Here is a 17,518-nt window from a genome sequence, read left to right as displayed (position 1 = left end):
AACACCTGCTCTGTTAACCCCCTTCTACCTCCAAATTTTCATTTTCATAAGATCACATGAAATCTGAGGCATTAAGGTGGAGTGACTTTGGAAACAAATTATGGGGAGCAATACAATAGACTATCTGGTAAAAATAGGTGGTGGAAACAGATTCAGTAGTGATTTCGGAAGAGAGTTGGATAAGTACTTGAAAAGGAGATCATGTTAAAGCTATAGGGTAAGAGTGAGGAAGTGGATCTAATTGGATAGCTCCAGTAGAGAGGCAACGTGAACTGTATGGTTTCCTGTAATGTATTGTACAGTGTTTTAGTTCTAAGTTGTGAAAGGCTGTCCAAGGAACTGTATACTCCAGCATCAAGAAATGGCAGTTTAGAAATTAGAGAAATTTAGATTTAATGGCCAATGCAGGTTCATGCTTTTAAGTACTTATACTAGCCTTCTCTTACCATTCCATGATCCGCTTTCAACATTGTTTTTGTTTTAAATACATATAGCTTATTGTTTGCTCTAAATATATTATGATGGCTTAACTGCCTGAAGTTCTGATTTTAATAAGGTTGTTTTTGGGACTGTTGATAGTTGGGTTAATAGCGTAGATTTATTCTTAGTTTTGTTTCCCCCCTTTCCAACCAGTTAGCCTTCACTTCTTGGTTTTGAAGGTTGTGTGTCAGGCTCTATTTTAAAGACTTGAGCATATAATCTAAACAATTGCTATAGAGAGTCCTCCATTGTCAAAGGTCCTGTCTTTCTAATGAGACATTAAACTGAGAAACCATGTCTGTTGGACGTAAAAAAAAATTCCCATGGCTTTATTCAGAAACCAAGTGCGTTTTCTTATGTTCAGTTCAGCATTTATCTCCATAAAAGACGTAAAACCAGATAATTTGATGTTTTTAAATCTCTTACTATTTGTGGGATTTGTTTTTCATAAAATGGCTGCTACTTTTTTACAGTCAGCAACGTTATGAGAATGTTAAAAGGGTACTGAAAGGGTTAATTACTGTGATACTGATAGTGATACTGATTATCCAACAACTTGCAATTCAGTGGACTATCTCTTTATCATAAGTTGCTGGCTAATTTTCATGTTAAGATCAAGGTGCATTGATTTTATCTCACAAATTATGACTCAATGTGTCAGGAAAGAATGAGTGTCGAACAAGGCATAAAAAGAAAACAAGCTACAATTAACATATTTTGTCATGCATGCAACTATCTAGGATGTTTATTTGTATAGTTGAGAACAATTATTTAGCATTAATGTTGTGTTTCCTTCTTTAAAGATTCTTTCCTCCTCCCTGACTGACATTTCTTATTGCGGTGCTGGTGAATCTTTACCAAGAACAGATTTAAATTTAGGTAAGAGCATGTTTTGACAGGATGGTGTTCTATTCGTGCGGGTCAGATCTTCAATTTGCCTGCCAACCGTCTCTCAGTATTTCTTTACTACTTTTTCTCCTTATCATATTTAAAGTTTGAGCCTGTAGCAATTAGATACCAGAGACCAGACCACTAACCAGTCTTCATGCCATTTTAATAAATCATACACCAGAGCCATGCATCAAGAAACCTATTAGACCTCTGGCTGTTATCATCTCTGATTGTACATTTTTATGATTAAATTACATTCTGAAAATGTAAGATCTGGCCCATGTTACTCCTTGGCTAAATGTCCAGTCACTTCCTTGGCCCTCTGCAGCAACTTTCAGATTCACAACTTTGTTTGCTGCAGACCTGCAACCTGTCAGTTTTGCTGATGCCAAAACTTCATTTTCTATCGCATGGGAACAAGGGTAACACAGCTCACAGCCTATAATTCTGTATTTTTCCATTATCATAGGTAGTTTGTGGGATTCCCTTACACACTCTCCTGCCCCATCTCCACGTTTGTCCCCCAACCAACCTTGAATAACATGCCCTCCTATCTTTAGACTTTATCACTCCAATTGAATCCATTATTCTCATATGATTCTGTTCAATGTTAATCTCTATATTTTTACTATTCTTAGTTTGTCATTCAGTCTAGACCCAACCTCCCCATTCATGCTGGAATGAATGAGGAGGAGCTGGATCTTGACCTTTGGGTTGATGCACCATATCTGTGGGCTGGGACAGGTAGACAAAACACAACAAAGGAACACACTCTGGCCCCCTTTTTCTTTAGGAGAAACATGACCTTTTTGAATGTGTAGGGTGAGGGGCAAAGATAGCCAGAAAGCTTATAAGCTGCAGAGAGGTACACATACAGGATGCTACAGTGAATATATATTTACTAAGCAGGAAACATCTTAGGAGACAGAAACGCAGTTTAGAAAGAAAGACAGTGTAATCATTAAGGTGTTTTAAATCTTTATAGAATGTGTGAGGTCGCAAGTTTGTTAATCAGATTTGCCTGCTAGAGAGCCTTGGTTTCCTGTAGTTGTACTCATCAAATTGAGGAATGTTAAAGATTAGAAGATGAGATTTTAGACACTCCAGTGCCTAATGTTAAATACTTCATTGTGTCAGATTAGATACATAACGAGGTTCCCTTTAATTTGCCATAGTGAGTTTCACCCCTCAAACCTGGAAGAGAGTCTTGTTGTGTCGCAGTGTGATATCTTTTCCATTTAAATTGGATTGCCAACTGAATCATTTTTGTTGCCTACAGAGAACAAAACTAAAATAAAGAAGCCTAGTTAGCATGGTGTTGGAGGTCAGTCATCATAGCTACAGAGCATTACTGCAGGCGTACCTCACGATAGTGTTGTAGGCCCAGTCAGTTTCCACTGCTTCACCCATTACTTTCCCTTCATCACGAGTCCAGGGATGTTACCTGGTTGCACCATTTGTGACTCCTCAGAACATGAAAAAGTTAATGTGTAGCAAGACACATTCAGTGTCCAATTTGGGCTGATAAATAGCCAATAATATTTGCGCCAAGCAATGACCATCTCAAACAAAATACAATCTGTTCTGCAACATTTAATTACATTATCTTTGCTGAATCCCCCACTATCAACATCCCGGGTGATTACCATTGACTAGAAACTGAACTACACCAGCCAAGACATGGGAGTACTCAATGAATGGCAAGACATGAAGAAGCTGAAGAACAGAGGGATCTTTTGTCCACAGACCTTTTAAGGTAACAGGGCAGTTAATAGGCTAGTTCGGAAGGCATACAGGATACGTGCCTTTATTCGTCAAGGCTTAGAATATAAGCGCAGAGACATTACTTTGGAGTTGTATAGGACTTTGGTTAGGCCACAGCTGGAGTATTGTGTGTAGTTCAGGTCTGTGCACTATGGGAAGGTTGTGATTGTGAAGGATGCAGAAGAGAGACACCAGGATATTGCCTGGAATGGAGCATTTCAGCTATGAAGAGAAGCTGTGTAAGCTCCAGTTACATACTTTTGAACAGAAATGGTTGAGTAGGGACCCGATAGAGATGTATAATATCATGTGAGACATGGACAGGGTGAATAGGAAGCAATGTCTTCCTTCCTTGAAGCGGTCACTGCTTCCCAGTGGTTGCTCTGTCAGCTTCTGACGTAGGCTGTTTCAGACAGCAAAACCTACTCCATGGATCCTAAGTTGTTCAGGATCAAGTCCTTTCCAGAAAAAGGTATATTGACCTTGCTCTTCCTTTAGTTGCCCTTCTCCAGCTCTGTGGGTCTCACTCAGAGCAATGATGTCAAAGATGAATTTTTGGAGTTCCCGGGCAACAAAGGCAGTTCTCCTCTCTGGCTGGTCTGAGTTTGGGTTATCCATCAGAGTTTGCATATTCCAGATTCCAAATTTCATATTTCACTTCTCGATGTTTTTCGACCGGATAATGGTGATCCCTCTGGCTTTCCAGATAGGTTGGGGTGAAGCAGACTATTTTTAGGGCCCCTTTTCTAGCCCCCTCCCAGTTCAGGGTGAGCAGAGTGGATCATAAATAGGGCTGCTCAGACTGAATACTGCTATCAAACTTACCTGCTTCTGTCCAAACGTTGAGTGACTGAATAAAGTATTCACCGCTTTCGTGCCTGTCCTTAACTAGAAGCTTCCAGCCCTCACATTGCCTGCTCCCGCTGCCCTCCCCCAAAAGACTTAAAGAAATAATCCACTGAGAGAAGATGCCTGTGTGTGTATTTGTTTAAAGTATACTTGATGTTGCACTCCAAGAAGCACATGATACTTCACAAACAGATTCCAATGGCATGGAGCCCATGCCGATTGAAGCTGATGGATTTGTTGCAGCCTTCGTCCACCTTCACAGCTGTTGAGTTTGAAGCAACGTCATCTGCCTGTTCCACAGTTGAGGTCTTGGTTGGATTATTCTTTTTTAGGGACCTCACCCTCGACCTTACCACCATGGGTGACCCTACCAGGAGCATAGCTCCAGAAGACATCGCTCATGAGACCTCAGGCCCACACAAAGTTCTCCACCACGACAAGGTGACAATCTGTGGAATCGAGAGTGGAATCTGGAAAAGAACAGCAGGTCAGGCAGCATCCGAGGAATAGGAGAGTTGATGTTTTGGGCATAAGCCCTTCATCAGAAATGTCGATTCTGATCTACAGTCCTCACTTGCTCTATCTGACAATCTATGGAGACAGTCCATGACTCTGCAAATCCAGTTTACAAGATGACCAACAATCAGCTACCAAAAGGAAACGCTATCAGGAATGTAAGGCTGCAGTCCAGAAGAGCACCTGAAATCTGAAAAACCAATGGTGGAGGAAGAACGTTCAGGAAATCCAACAACTAGCAGATGCCAATGACACTCTAAGCTTCTTCAGCGCAACTAAAACTATTTTTGGCCCATCCACTCACGGTCAAGCGCCTCTCAAAAGCAAAGGTGGTTTAACCATCCTGAAGAATAATGCTGACATCAATTCTAGATGGAGGGAACACTCTGAAGATCTTCTAAATCAAACCAGCCCATTGACAGTAATGTGATCAACATTCCAAAACAGCCCATTGACGACTCCCTAAGCAAAATACCAACACATGCTGTCAAGAAATCCATCAAAACCTTGAAAACAACAAGGCCACTGGACTTGATGGAATACCTGCCAGGGTCTACATAATTGGAGGTAACCTGCTTCATGGAGAAAGTGAGGTCTGCAGATGCTGGAGATCAAAGTTGAAACTTTATTGCTGGAACAGCACAGCAGGTCAGGCAGCATCCAGGGAACAGGAGATTCGACGTTTCGAATCGTCGAATCTCCTGTTCCCTGGATGCTGCCTGACCTGCTGTGCTGTTCCAGCAATAAAGTTTCAACCTGCTTCATGACCAACTGCATCAACTTCTCATCAAGATCTGGATAAATGAAGACAAACCAGCAAACTTTAGAGACTCAGCAATCATTACCATCTACAAAAGGAAAGGTGATCGATCTGGAATGTGGAAACTATCATGGAATTTCCCTGTAGCAACAGCCGGAAAGATCCTCACCCACGTCATGAACAACCAGCTCAAGCCTTTAACGGAGAAGATCCTTCCGGAGACAGGCTGGTTTTAGATCATCATGCGAAAGAATCAACATGATCTTTCGTACGCAACAATTACAAGAAAAATGTCGTGAATAACTTCAACCTTTGTATGTGGCATTCATTGATCTCACCTAAGCCTTTGCCTCAGTATCAAGAGAATTCCTATGGGATGTCCTGTCCACCTATGGATGCCCTGAAAAGTACATTTGAATCCTGAGACTCCTCCATGATGGCATGCTTGCCACAGTTCTGGTCAGCAACAGTAACTGTGAGCCTTTTCAAGTCAGATCAGAAGTAAAACAGGGATGCATGATTGCCCCAACTTTGTTCACCATCTTTACTGTGACAATCATCCACATCATCAAGGACGACCTACCCCCAGGAATCAAAATTGTCTACAGAACAGATAGCAGAGTTCTCAGTCTTGCCTGTCTTTAAGTCCAAAAACAAGACATCTATGAGTTCCCTCATTGAGTTCCAATACGCAGATGACAACAGCGTTGCAGCTCTCTCAGAAAACCACTTTCAACCAGGCATACACGAAACCTGGACTTTCCATCAATTTCAAGAAGACTCAGATCATCTATCAACCATCACCAACTGAGACAAATTGGATAGAAGCATCAATTTAATTTGGCAAAACAATCCTGGAAATTGTGGACCACTTTCCATATCTTGGAGGTCACCTCTCCTCCAATGTTGACCTTAATGACGAGATCTAACATGGCCTTAAATATGCTGGAACAGCTTTTGGACGTCTTCAAACCCGAGTTTTTCGTGATTGTGACATCCGGACAGACACCAAACGTTGATGTCCAAAGCAGTGGTGATCCTAACACTCTGGTATGTTGTCCAAGTTTCTGATGCATACAATGAAATCTCAAGACTCTGGAAAAGTTCCATCAATGCTGCCTTGGAAACATCTTGAATATCAGCTGAAAGGTAGAATCAACGTCAGCATGCTGAATGAAGCAAAAACAACCAGCATTGAGGCCTACGTCATCAAGAACCAACTAAGATGGAGCAGTCATGTTGTTTGGTGAAAGACAAATGTCTGCCGAAACAAATCTACTCCCGGCTTAAAGAAGGCAAACGTAAAAGAGACAGACAACAGAAGAGATTCAAAGATGTTTTAAAAGCCAACATGAAGAAATGTAACGTCGACATCAACAATTGGGAAACTAGTGCCAAGGACAGGAAACTCTGGCAAACCATCATCCAAAAAGGAACAGCAACTTTCGAAACCAACAGAAGTGCAAATGGAGAAGAACACGGAAAGCAAGGCAGCAACAACCAAAGCCCAATCTGCCATCTGGAACCACCTGTCCTGAATGTGGAACAACTTTCAAGGCCAAGATTGAACTCATCAGCCACCTGAGAGCCCATAAATAGATCAACGGAACGAAGACTATCATCCTAGACCTTGAGGGATAGCTACAATGACAACAATTTTAAGATGAAAGACAAGAGGTTTAGGGGGGGGATTTGAGGAAAAGAGTTTTCACTCAGAGGGTGGTGGGAGATTGCTATGCATTGCCTGGGAGGGCAGTTGAGGTGGGTAACCTCACAGCCTTTAAAAAAATATTTGGATGAGAACTTGAAATGTCATGCATTCAAGGCTATAGGTCTAATGATGGAGGATGGGACTCGTGCAGATTTAGTGTAGTTTTGGTGGTACAGACTTGATGGACTGAAGGACCTCTTTACTGTATGGTTTTATATTAATACAGTGGCTGCAAGAACAGGTCAGAGGCTTGGAATTATTTGTTCCTGTTTCCCCATTGCCTATCTATTATTCACAAAGCGGAAGTCAGGAGAGTAATGGAATTCTCCTCACTTGCATCTTCATTAGCACTGAGAAAGCTCAATGTCATCCAGGACCTAGCAGCCCTGCTGCTTGGCAACCCATCCACAAGCTTCAACATTCATTCCCTTCACCAATGACCTTGCAGCAGTGTGTATTTTTTTTTAGATTAGATTATTTACAGTGTGGAAACAGGCCCTTCGGCCCAACAAGTCCACACCGACCCGTCGAAGCGCAACCCACCCATACCCCTACATTTACCCTTTCACCTAACACTATGGGCAATTTAGCATGGCCAATTCACCTGACCTGCACATCTTTGGACTGTGGGAGGAAACTGGAGCACCCGGAGGAAACCCACGCAGACTGGGAGAATGTGCAAACTCCACACAGTCAGTCGCCTGAGGCTGACTGATGCATAACAAGATGCATAACAGGAACTTCCAAACCCGTGACCTCTACTAGCTTGAGGGACAAGGGCAGCAGACACATTACACACCACAACCTGCAAGTTCCCTTCCTCACCATCTGACTTGGAGATATTTTGCCATTCCTCCGCTGTTGCGGGGACAAATTCCTGAAACTCTGTCCTTTGCAATATTGTAGATATCCCTACACCTGAAATACTTTCATGGTTCAGGGAGGCAGCCTCCATCTGCAGGGCAACTAGGAGTGAGCAATAAATGCTGACTCGACCAGCGAAACTCACAAATGAACAAATAGAAAGTGAAAGTTTAACAACAACTTATTTATCAAGTCATCACACTGCCCTAATATTTAAACTTAATTCCAGAGTAACCATCCAGGCTCCTTGTAAAAAAAGAAGTTGCTCATTCTCACCTTGGCAGAAACTTTCTGCACCAAATGGTAGTTTATGGATGAGTGAACAGAACCTGCTATTTGTTAGATTTGCCCTTGCTTAGCCCCTTTAATTTTCTGTTCTTTTACTGTAAGTGAGAGATATAAATGGTGCAGCACCATGTTTGAGTATATGAAACAAACAAATATGTTTCTAACAAATCTTGAATCTGATTGATTAATGATTAGCATGTTATCTGAACCAGGGAGTGCAAGTATAGGAGCATAGGATCAAGAGTAGGTCATTCAGGCATGTTTTTGTGGCATGTTTAGTCTGTATCTACTGTGGAAGTGCACACTGTATGATAAAGTTGAGTAGAGAGCCAAATGATGTAATACTGTAAAATAATTGTGCATCTCATTCAGCAACTTCTGCAGTTTTACATGAAACAGCATACCTTGTTTCCTACTTTTTGTTCCATTGGGGCTGAATTTTATTAGTATTGGCTAAGTGTCAAATTTGCCAAGTTTCATGGAAGTTATCACTCCACAACTCTGAGCAAACCTTGTTACATCATCTTCCCAAAGTCACCTCATTACCATGAAGGCTCCTCATATTCTCCCACTCTCAATTGTCTCGGAATGTTAGGCATGGGGCATTTTGCTTTGCCAATGAGGACTTGGAAGTTCTGGTATGTGGTATCTGCCCATGATGTTGGGGCCTGGTGTCCAAGCAGTGAGGTGGAGTTGCAGGGTTATCACTCCTAACTTTTATGTCCATGGATTGTCACCATCTGGTTTCTGCCTACTGGGGGATGAGGGGGGAATAGGAAACTGCATATCAGTGTGGGAGATGACATCATAAAGATGAGAATGCATACAAATAGGCCACTCACTGCACACTAGCAAGAATCCCATCTCGGTATTCAACACTTAGTTGGAAAATGGGACTTTTTTGCTCTGAATGTTGTGCATTTCCTTACTGCTGATCTTGCACAATTCTCCATACTTGGCATTTTCCATGTCATTCAGGTCTGGGAAGATTCTATTCTTAGTGCTTTTCAGAAGGAGTGTTCTTACTAGGGGAGATTTGTGTCCATACTTTTCTCTATTCTTTTTCCATCCACGGGGATTTTCCAGGGAAAGTACAGAAAACTGTTTAGGCAGGTTATGATTCATGAATGTCCCTAAGAATCATAGAATCCCTCCAGTACAGGGAGAAGCCATTCATCTCCCCCGCCTCCGCCCCCCACATTAGGTTTTTCCCATAACTAACTCTCAAAACCTACCCGGACACTAAGGGTGAATTCCTTTTAGTATGGCCAATCCACCTAATCTGCGCAACTGTGGGAGGAGACCAGAGCATCCAGAAGAACTTGGAAGACATGGGGAGAACATGCAAACTTAACACAGACAGTCACCCAAACCTGGAATCGAACCTGGATCTCTGGGGTTCTAAGGCAGCAGTGCTAACCATTGTGCCAGTGTGTCATTCCACCTTTGGTGGAAGTCGAGTCATCTCGCAAAGGTGAATCTTTGGCTGTCCATTAAGGAGCTTAATTTGTGGAATTCTCTTGAAATAGTTTCTTCTGTGGTTAAACTGATCAAATGATCATATTGCTTTTTGGCTTTTGCTATTTGACTTAGATGTTGAGCACAAATCGAAGAGAAGGCATTGTGGAAATGAAACAAATTGGCATGAATTTGGCAATATAAAACAGAGGTAAGTTAGTCATCTCATATATTTAAAACACCAATTTATTTATGTGTTCATTAATTTTAATACAATAATTTTTGACCTTTTGCAAATGTTTCCACTACCTATTACTCCATTCATTTTTATGATTGATATTAACTGTATGAATTCATCATGTGGTAAGCACACAATCTAGTGGAAATTTTGGAGGAAGGGTTTTTTTGCATTATGACCCATTTGCAAAGGCTATTTCTGTCATAAATGTAGACCTAAGAATTCATAGTGAAACTAAAAATTAAGACCAGAATGTATACATTTAAATGAGGATTACATTGTTAGTGCAAAATCTGGTTTAATTATCACTCACTCTTCAGTCTCATGTGCCTAAATGCAATGCGCATGAACTCTAATAATATATACTGAATTAATTTTCTTGCTTGTAGTGAACTCTTCATTGTCAGAAACAGTAGACGGTTGGGCCAAATGGCCTGTTCCCACACTGTAGATATTCTAAATTCTGAAGAAAATGTCCAAAGCTAGGTGAGGTGAATTGGCCATGCTACGTTGCTCATAGTGTTCAGGGATGTGTAAGTTAGGTGCTTTAGTCAGGGAAATGTAAAGAAGTAGGGGAATGGGTCTGGGTGGAGGATTAGTGTGGACTTGTTGGGCCAAATGGCCTGTTTCCACACTGTAGGGTTTCTAAATTCTTAAAAAAAAATATGTAGACCTGTTGAATGAAATACATAGCTGCACATTTACAGAGGATTGGAATGTCTGTAGGATTAGCTTTTGTCTAGTGTGATTCCCAAAGTGTGGGACAGAAGAAACTAGTTTCAAGGAATTTCAATTCCATATCCCACGTACAATACGTTTTTGTATGACCCAAACAAGAGTAGGGCTCAAAACAGCAGAAGCCTTTAAGGAGTATAGAATGTGCAAGAGGGAACTTAAAAGGGAGATTAGAAGAGTTAAAAGGGGATATGAAAGGATATTGGTAGGTAAAATAGAAGAAAATTGTAAGTTCCTTTCAGGTACCTTAAGGATAATAGGATATTGAGGGAGAGAATAAGGCCATTAAGGACCACAGTGATAATTTGTGCATGGACCCAGAGGATGTATCCAGGTTCTAATTGCATACTCCCTTTCCCTTTATATGCTCTACTATTTTTCCCTTCAACGCATCAATACTTTTCACTTCAATTAATCCTTGTGGCAGTGAATTCCATCTTCTCTCCATTCTGTGAAGGAAGAAGCTTCTTCTGAATTCCGTGTTGGATTTCCTGGTGATTACCTTATGAAGACACAATCTAGTTCTGGCCCTCCCCACAAAAAGAAATTACCTTGACATATTCACCCAATGAAAATCTTTCAGAATTTATAAAACTGCTGTCACGTCTCAGCCTTTCCTTCAAGACAAAGAGACATAACCTGTCAAACCTTTCTCATTATGCATTTCTCAGATCATCCTTGAAAGTCTCTGCACTCTCTCCAGTACTTCCATGTCCTTTTTGAAATAAGACGTGTGGGATAACTTTCTCTCAACTGTTACAATAGACCAGAGAAATAAGCTCTTCCTGAAGCGTAGAAACTAGAATTTAAAATGTGAAATATCTCATCAATATTCAAATGGATTATTTTCTTTCTTGCAAACAAAAGGTAGATGAAAGCTATGAAACTGCCACTTAATATAAATGGTCCTTTCTTTTCCCGTTGCACTTCAGAGGCTAGCTCTCGCATCCAAGTTGCTCCCTGGCTGATAGCGTCAAACTTACTATAGTCTTAGGACCAGTATGAATTATAGCACAATATGAATTATTGCCAGCAATTCAGGTTTTTTTTCAAAGGGGTGTGCAAACATTATAGAGATGAGAGCAATCCTGCTCGGTCTATGAAGGTACATGACTAAGGTAGGAAAGTTCCTTCCTTCCCTTACTGATGTGCATGAATGGGGAAGTAGCCTGATGTACAAGAGTTGAATTTATTTGCATTGTATATTCCAAACAGATCACTCAGTGAGCTTCCAGGAGAAACCAGCGAGCAGCTGCCTTTTCCTCTAAAGCACCATAGCCTTCCATCAACACCATCACCACTCAAGAAAAATGTTAGAAGCCACCACTGTACTGTGAGTGAGATGAGTAATAAGTTCAAATTCAAAACAAAACATGATTGCTATCATGTTGGACACTATCTGTTGGGAGAGAACCAGAGTTAATATTACACGTCTTATCATTAGAACTGGAAGAAGTTAAAGGTGTAACAGGGTTTAAGCAAGAATGGAGGGAGGGAATGGCATGAGGGGAGGAAAGAGCAAAGGAGAAAGACTGTCATTGGGCCAATGCAGGCAAGATTCAAAAACTAAAGGGATGACAACATAAGGTAAAAGGGAAGTGCGGGTGTAGTGTGACAGCTGAAAAAACAAAATAAAAGCCACGAGTAGCTGTAATTGATAGCAGATCCAGTGGGGAAATTGCAAGTTTATGATTTGAAGTTCAAGCCAGAAGTGTAGGAAAGATTGACAGAAAACAAACTTAGTTATACAACTCATGGATATTTCGAACGATTTGCTCTGAACCTGTCAGTTCTGGGTTTGCCTTGAGGTTGTTGCTTCGTATGCAACTGCGACACTGATTTCAGTGTCACAATGTTATCTTCATTCTTGATGCTGTATACCTTATTTCTTATCAGTAAATGAGAAAATTTCTTATGGGTAAATAAATATATGTAAACACAATTGCAGCTGATATGTAGAGATGTTGACTAATTATATTCTCACATAAACTTTTTGATGCTTGTTAAATTGCATTACCTGGCACTTCCTGCTTGGTTGGTCTTCTGCTGTGAGTTCCTAAAAGCCTGAGCTAAGGCTTCCCAAATTTTTTTCCCCTCTGTGATCCCAATTTGAGGTTGGAAAATTATACCCCTGGGTGTGTGGAGATGTGGGTGCAGAAAACCTGTGAGAGCAAGGGAAGGAAGGTCAGCTATTGCTGCCTTGGAGTTCATGGCCCCCACTTTGGGAAGACCTGGCCTGACTAATGTGTTACTTCTGTCACAGAATATGTTCTTACACACCAAAGATGTTAATGCTGACTTCTGAATTATTGCGGTATGATTGCTATCATGTTGGACACTAGCCTAAAACTTGCAAATAATACAATTATATTTAAGCATCTCCTAACACAATTCATTAATCATTGAGAATTGCTTTAGGTGCTAAGTGCTTTAGATTAGATGATTTACAGTGTGGAAACAGGCCCTTCGGCCCAACAAGTCCACACCGACCCTCCAAAGAGCAACCCACCCAGACACATTCCCCTAGATTTACCCCTTCACCTAACACTACGAGCAATTTAGCATGGCCATTCCACCTGACCTGCACATCTTTGGACTGTGAGAGGAAACCGGAGCACCCGGAGGAAACCCACGCAGACACGGGGAGAATGTGAGGCTGGAATTGAACCTGGGACCCTGGTGCTGTGAGGCAGCAGTGCTCACCACTGTGCCACCGTGCCGCCCCCACCATAGTGCTCCACAGTATCTCCACCTTATTTACTGATACTAATATAAGCTGTATTCAATGCATAAGATTTAATGAGGTTTAGCCAGGTTAGAGTAACAGTTTATATTAAATGTGCCTGTGACAAATTCATGTATTGGATGCTCCTCTGAACTAGTAAGGCAACATAGGTGTATGTAAAATATATCCATAAAGCTATTAAACAAACATCTACCACCAATCCATTCGATTCTCTTTAACTAATGTATAAAATTATTGCGTAATCATACACAGCAAGTCTTAATAGAGCTTCTAAGACTTTGTGCAGGAATTATGTGCAGAACTTGTTTTAGGAGAGCATTGTCTTGCAAAGTCAGGCCCATTAGAGTGTTCCTCCTTAACATCCAGTTTCCCACTCCAGCTATCAACCGAGAGCCCTGTAAATGAGCACATTGCAGAATATGCTTGGTTCTAGGCTATCAACATGCTGACTGGCCAGAAGGTGAACACTCGTAGAATCATAGAATCCCTATAGTATGGAAACAGGCCCTTCGGCCCAACAAGTCCACACCCACCCTCTGAAGAGTAACCCACACAGACCCAGTCCCCTACCCCATTACTCTACATTTACCCCTGACCAATGTACTTAACCTACACATTCCTGAACACAATGGACAATGTAGCCTGGCCAATTCACTTGGATTTCCTGACGAAGGGCTTATGCCCAGAACGTCGATTCTGCTGCTCCTCGGATGCTGCCTGACCTGCTGTGTTTTTCAAGCACCACACTCTCGACTCTGATCTCCAGCATCTGCAGTCCTCACTTGCTCCTAATTCACCTAACCTGCACATCTTTGGACTGTGAGAGGAAACCAGAGCTCCCGGAGAAAACCCACACAGACATGGGGAGTATATCCAAACTCCACACAGTTGAACCCGGGTTCCTGGCACTGGGAGGCAACAGTGTTAACCACAGAGCCACTGTGGATCCCCAAACCACTCCTTCCATACAGCCAAGAGTTATTAATATTTTCTTGAGTAATCGTATGACTAACAAGGTTAGAGCCACAAGCACGCACAAAACATGAGTAGGCCACTGGACAATGAGCTAAATCTTTGGTCTTCACCTGCTGAGCAGAATGTGAGCCAGGCATCTTGTAACGCAAGGTGAGATTGCTAACAATAAGACAAAGGCCCACTCGTCTCAGATTCTTAATACGCTTATCATTTTTCAGAAACAAATTGGGCATGGTAGACAAGAAATAGCTGTATATACTTGTAAACTGTCAGCTGACCACAATAAAGGGGAGAAAGGAGACAAAAACATCTCCGATTCTCCACCAACCCCTCAAATGCAGTCTTCAAAAAAATTGGTTGTTTCTAGATGTATGCTTTCTGTTCCATCTCCCGTACCAAAAAGACTCTGAGCCATTGAATGCCTATTTTACATCGATTGATAAGTTTCAAATCACAATCCCTAGACTGACAACTACTTAGTTACTCACAGCTGAGTAGCAGGATGAGTGCTATATGTAGTTTTAATTAACTTTATTCATGCATGTGGAACTCTGAAGCAGGTGGAACTTGAACCCAGATTGGTGCAGAGGTTGGGACACTGCCACTTAACCGCAAGAGCCTTTTTATGTTAACTCAGAACTGACATGAGCCAGATTCTTTAGCAAATGTGAGGTTCAACCCCATACCCTGTAGAAAATGGAACATTAACCCAGCACTTCAGACCAATCAGCCTTCTAAAAGAGCAATGCCACAGGTCAAATTGCAGTTACGTTTTAATCAACCTGATTCAGTGTTACAACACACCTCTGGAGCAGCTGGCACTCGAACCTGGATCATCTGGCCCAGTGATAAGGACCAGGGCACCGTAAAAGCCTGTGGGAGGCATGCTACATTGGTAACAACTCTCTGTTTCAAAAGGAAGCTGGGACTTGATTGTTATCCAGTGCCTAGATTAGAGTGGTGCTGGAAAAGCACAGCAGGTCAGGCAGCATCTGATGAGCAGGAAAATCGACGTTTCGGACAAAAGACCTTCATCAGGATGCTTTTGCCCAAAACGTTGATTTTCCTGCTCCTCAGATGCTGCCTGACCTGCTGTGCTTTACCAGCACCACTCTAATCTAGATTCTAATTTCCAGCATCTGCAGTCCTCACTTTTGCCCTGTTATCCAGTGATTCCCTACTCCAAGTGTTAACGTACAGATGACTGATAAAGGCTGTTAATGTATAGATGATTGATAAAGGCAACATGGGGATAGCTATGTTGTAACCAAAGCTTGAATAATCTGCGGATGATTATATCATGGCGAAAATGGAAATGGCATGACAATTGTCCCTCAAGGAATCAATACTTTAGGAAATGAGGAGAGATTTTCCAGGATGTAAAACAAACATTTCTTTTCTTTCTGAAGAACATAGAGAAGAATGATAAGGAACGGTATCAACTCCTGTTACGACTGGTAGCTGCAGGATTAGACAAAAAATGTAAACAGCAACCTTCAGTGTCTGCATCCAAACCAGCACAATGTGTGTGAGTATCAGTGATTACTGTTTTGTGTTTTAAGATTTTCTTTTTCAGTGACAGCAACCTGTTTTGATACCGCACCTTTAATTTAATAACATGAACCAATGCACTTCACAGAAGTATCGTTGAATAAAATTTGATATCAAGCCTTGGAAGAAGATATTAAAATAAGTGACTAAAAAGCTTGGTCAAATTTTGTTTTTTTTTTAGAAGAGTGCTTTGGTATGTCACCACAAGTTGTCTTTAATTCAGCTACTTTTTAAGAAGGATTTAAACTTTATTGCAACAAAATAAGGCCCTCAAGTAAGAAGTTAAACCTCAACTCAACATGGAATTGCGATTACCGGATTAATGGTGGAACTTGGCCAGATTCCACCAGCTGTGTCTGTCTCTGGATGCGTCCAGGGTTCGATTCTTGTACAGTGTTGCTCTTCAAAGTTCTGCAACTGACATGGCCTAGTGTTAGATTCTTAACGATTTTCTCTCTTTCAAGTTTGTAATGTGACATTATTGTTCTCCTTTCGATTCTTTCATCCCCAATATTGATTACGTTTCAGGAGACCTGAAGTCTGTGGCTTGCCTCAATATTAGAAGTAGCACCCCTGTTGCTTTTTTTTTACCATTGCGCAAGTAATTTTATTCAATATCTCCACCACCAGGAAAAACACCCATTTGGCCAGGGAGGAGGATAAGGATGAAATCAAACTAGAATTGGAGGGAGAACAATGCACTGCACCCCCCACGATGCCCACCTCTCCCTAAAAGTAGTGAGCGAATTGGTGGATGCCGCATGCTCCTTCTCCAAGGGCACCCACGCTCAAACATAGCTCTGGAAGAGGAGCAGGCAGTCGGCCGAACTGACTCCCGCCATGACCCACTGTCTAGACCTGTTTATATCCAGCCTGGCCAGGCCCAGGAGCAGACCCATGAGGAGAGCTCCCAGTGCCCTGTTACCTTTGGGTTGGCTATCTGTTTAAAACACGGTTTTTCCTGAATTTAACCCGTTTACTTCAGAACATTACTTCTGCAGACATGCTTAGTTTGCCCATTTATCACAAGGCAGAGCTTATCAAGCAATTTTTATCTCTTTTCTCCAAGGAAGCAGCTTGTTCATGTTGGTTCTTTCCAGAGTTGGTCAATTCACATGTTGATTTTAACTCCTTTATAACAGTTTCTCCTTGCCTTTTCCACCTTAAGAAACGATTTATTCCAGAAAGCGTTATTGCTGCTGCTTTCTGTATGTAACGGTTTATCTTTTGTCATTTAATTTAATCCATGAACAGTTATTAAAGTTGTGAAATCTATAATATCACAGGAGTATTAAAGAGGTGGATAGGTTCAAGCAATGGATTCAGAGTTCAAAATTGGTGACTGAAGCAGTGGCTCTCAATGACAGAGTGGTAAAAGTCAGGGAACAGAGATTGTGGCAGAGGCTGGCTGTAGTCTTCCCAGTATATGTTTGGAAGAAATTTTCCTCCGTAGAACTGGATATTAGAAAAGTTGTCTGGCATTTTGATAGCATCTTCCACCCTGTATAAGCTGAGCTTATTCAAAACTGCATTACTCACATTAAGTCCAATTTACCCCTCTCTTCCGTGCTTGCTCACCTACATTGACTTCTGATCTGGCAATATCTACATTTTAAAATTCTCATTCTTCTTTTCTAGATATGTTAGTGATGGCATTCCACTTATTAGATACTTAATTCTATCATTCTCACA

General features: G+C 41.5%; 2 protein-coding genes across 13 annotated transcripts in view; one reads left to right on the top strand and one right to left on the bottom strand.

Annotated features, from left to right (window-relative positions):
• cunh21orf58 (chromosome unknown C21orf58 homolog) overlaps window positions 1-17,518 on the bottom strand; it is a 306,245-nt gene that overhangs the window by 197,809 nt on the left and 90,918 nt on the right. For 2 of the 8 annotated variants that reach the window (XR_015757633.1, XR_015757638.1), the window contains one exon: window positions 16,108-16,243. The exons of 5 other annotated variants lie outside the window; for them this stretch is intronic. The gene's annotated coding sequence lies outside the window, so the exon portion shown is untranslated. Of the gene's footprint in view, window positions 1-16,107; window positions 16,244-17,518 lie in introns of those variants that run through there. One more of the 8 variants, XR_015757637.1, reaches the window with a different exon arrangement.
• LOC122551460 (uncharacterized) overlaps window positions 1-17,518 on the top strand; it is a 111,894-nt gene that overhangs the window by 16,701 nt on the left and 77,675 nt on the right. For all 5 annotated transcript variants that reach the window (XR_015757630.1, XR_015757631.1, XM_043693394.2 and 2 more), the window contains 4 exons: window positions 1,284-1,359; window positions 9,717-9,792; window positions 11,770-11,887; window positions 15,685-15,803. Coding sequence is in view for 3 of the 5 variants with exons in the window: in XM_043693394.2 (XP_043549329.1) it covers window positions 1,284-1,359; window positions 9,717-9,792; window positions 11,770-11,887; window positions 15,685-15,803 (389 nt within the window). In the remaining 2 variants the exon portion in view is untranslated. The remainder of the gene's footprint in view (window positions 1-1,283; window positions 1,360-9,716; window positions 9,793-11,769; window positions 11,888-15,684; window positions 15,804-17,518) is intronic.

The sequence above is a fragment of the Chiloscyllium plagiosum genome, unplaced genomic scaffold, assembly GCF_037043375.1.
Source record: "Chiloscyllium plagiosum isolate Xiang-an unplaced genomic scaffold, Cpla_swu_hap1 HiC_scaffold_7, whole genome shotgun sequence".
In the NCBI taxonomy this organism is placed as follows: domain Eukaryota; kingdom Metazoa; phylum Chordata; class Chondrichthyes; order Orectolobiformes; family Hemiscylliidae; genus Chiloscyllium; species Chiloscyllium plagiosum.
The sequence above is the reverse complement of the archived record's forward strand: the minus strand, read 5'-3'. Positions and strand labels throughout refer to the sequence as shown.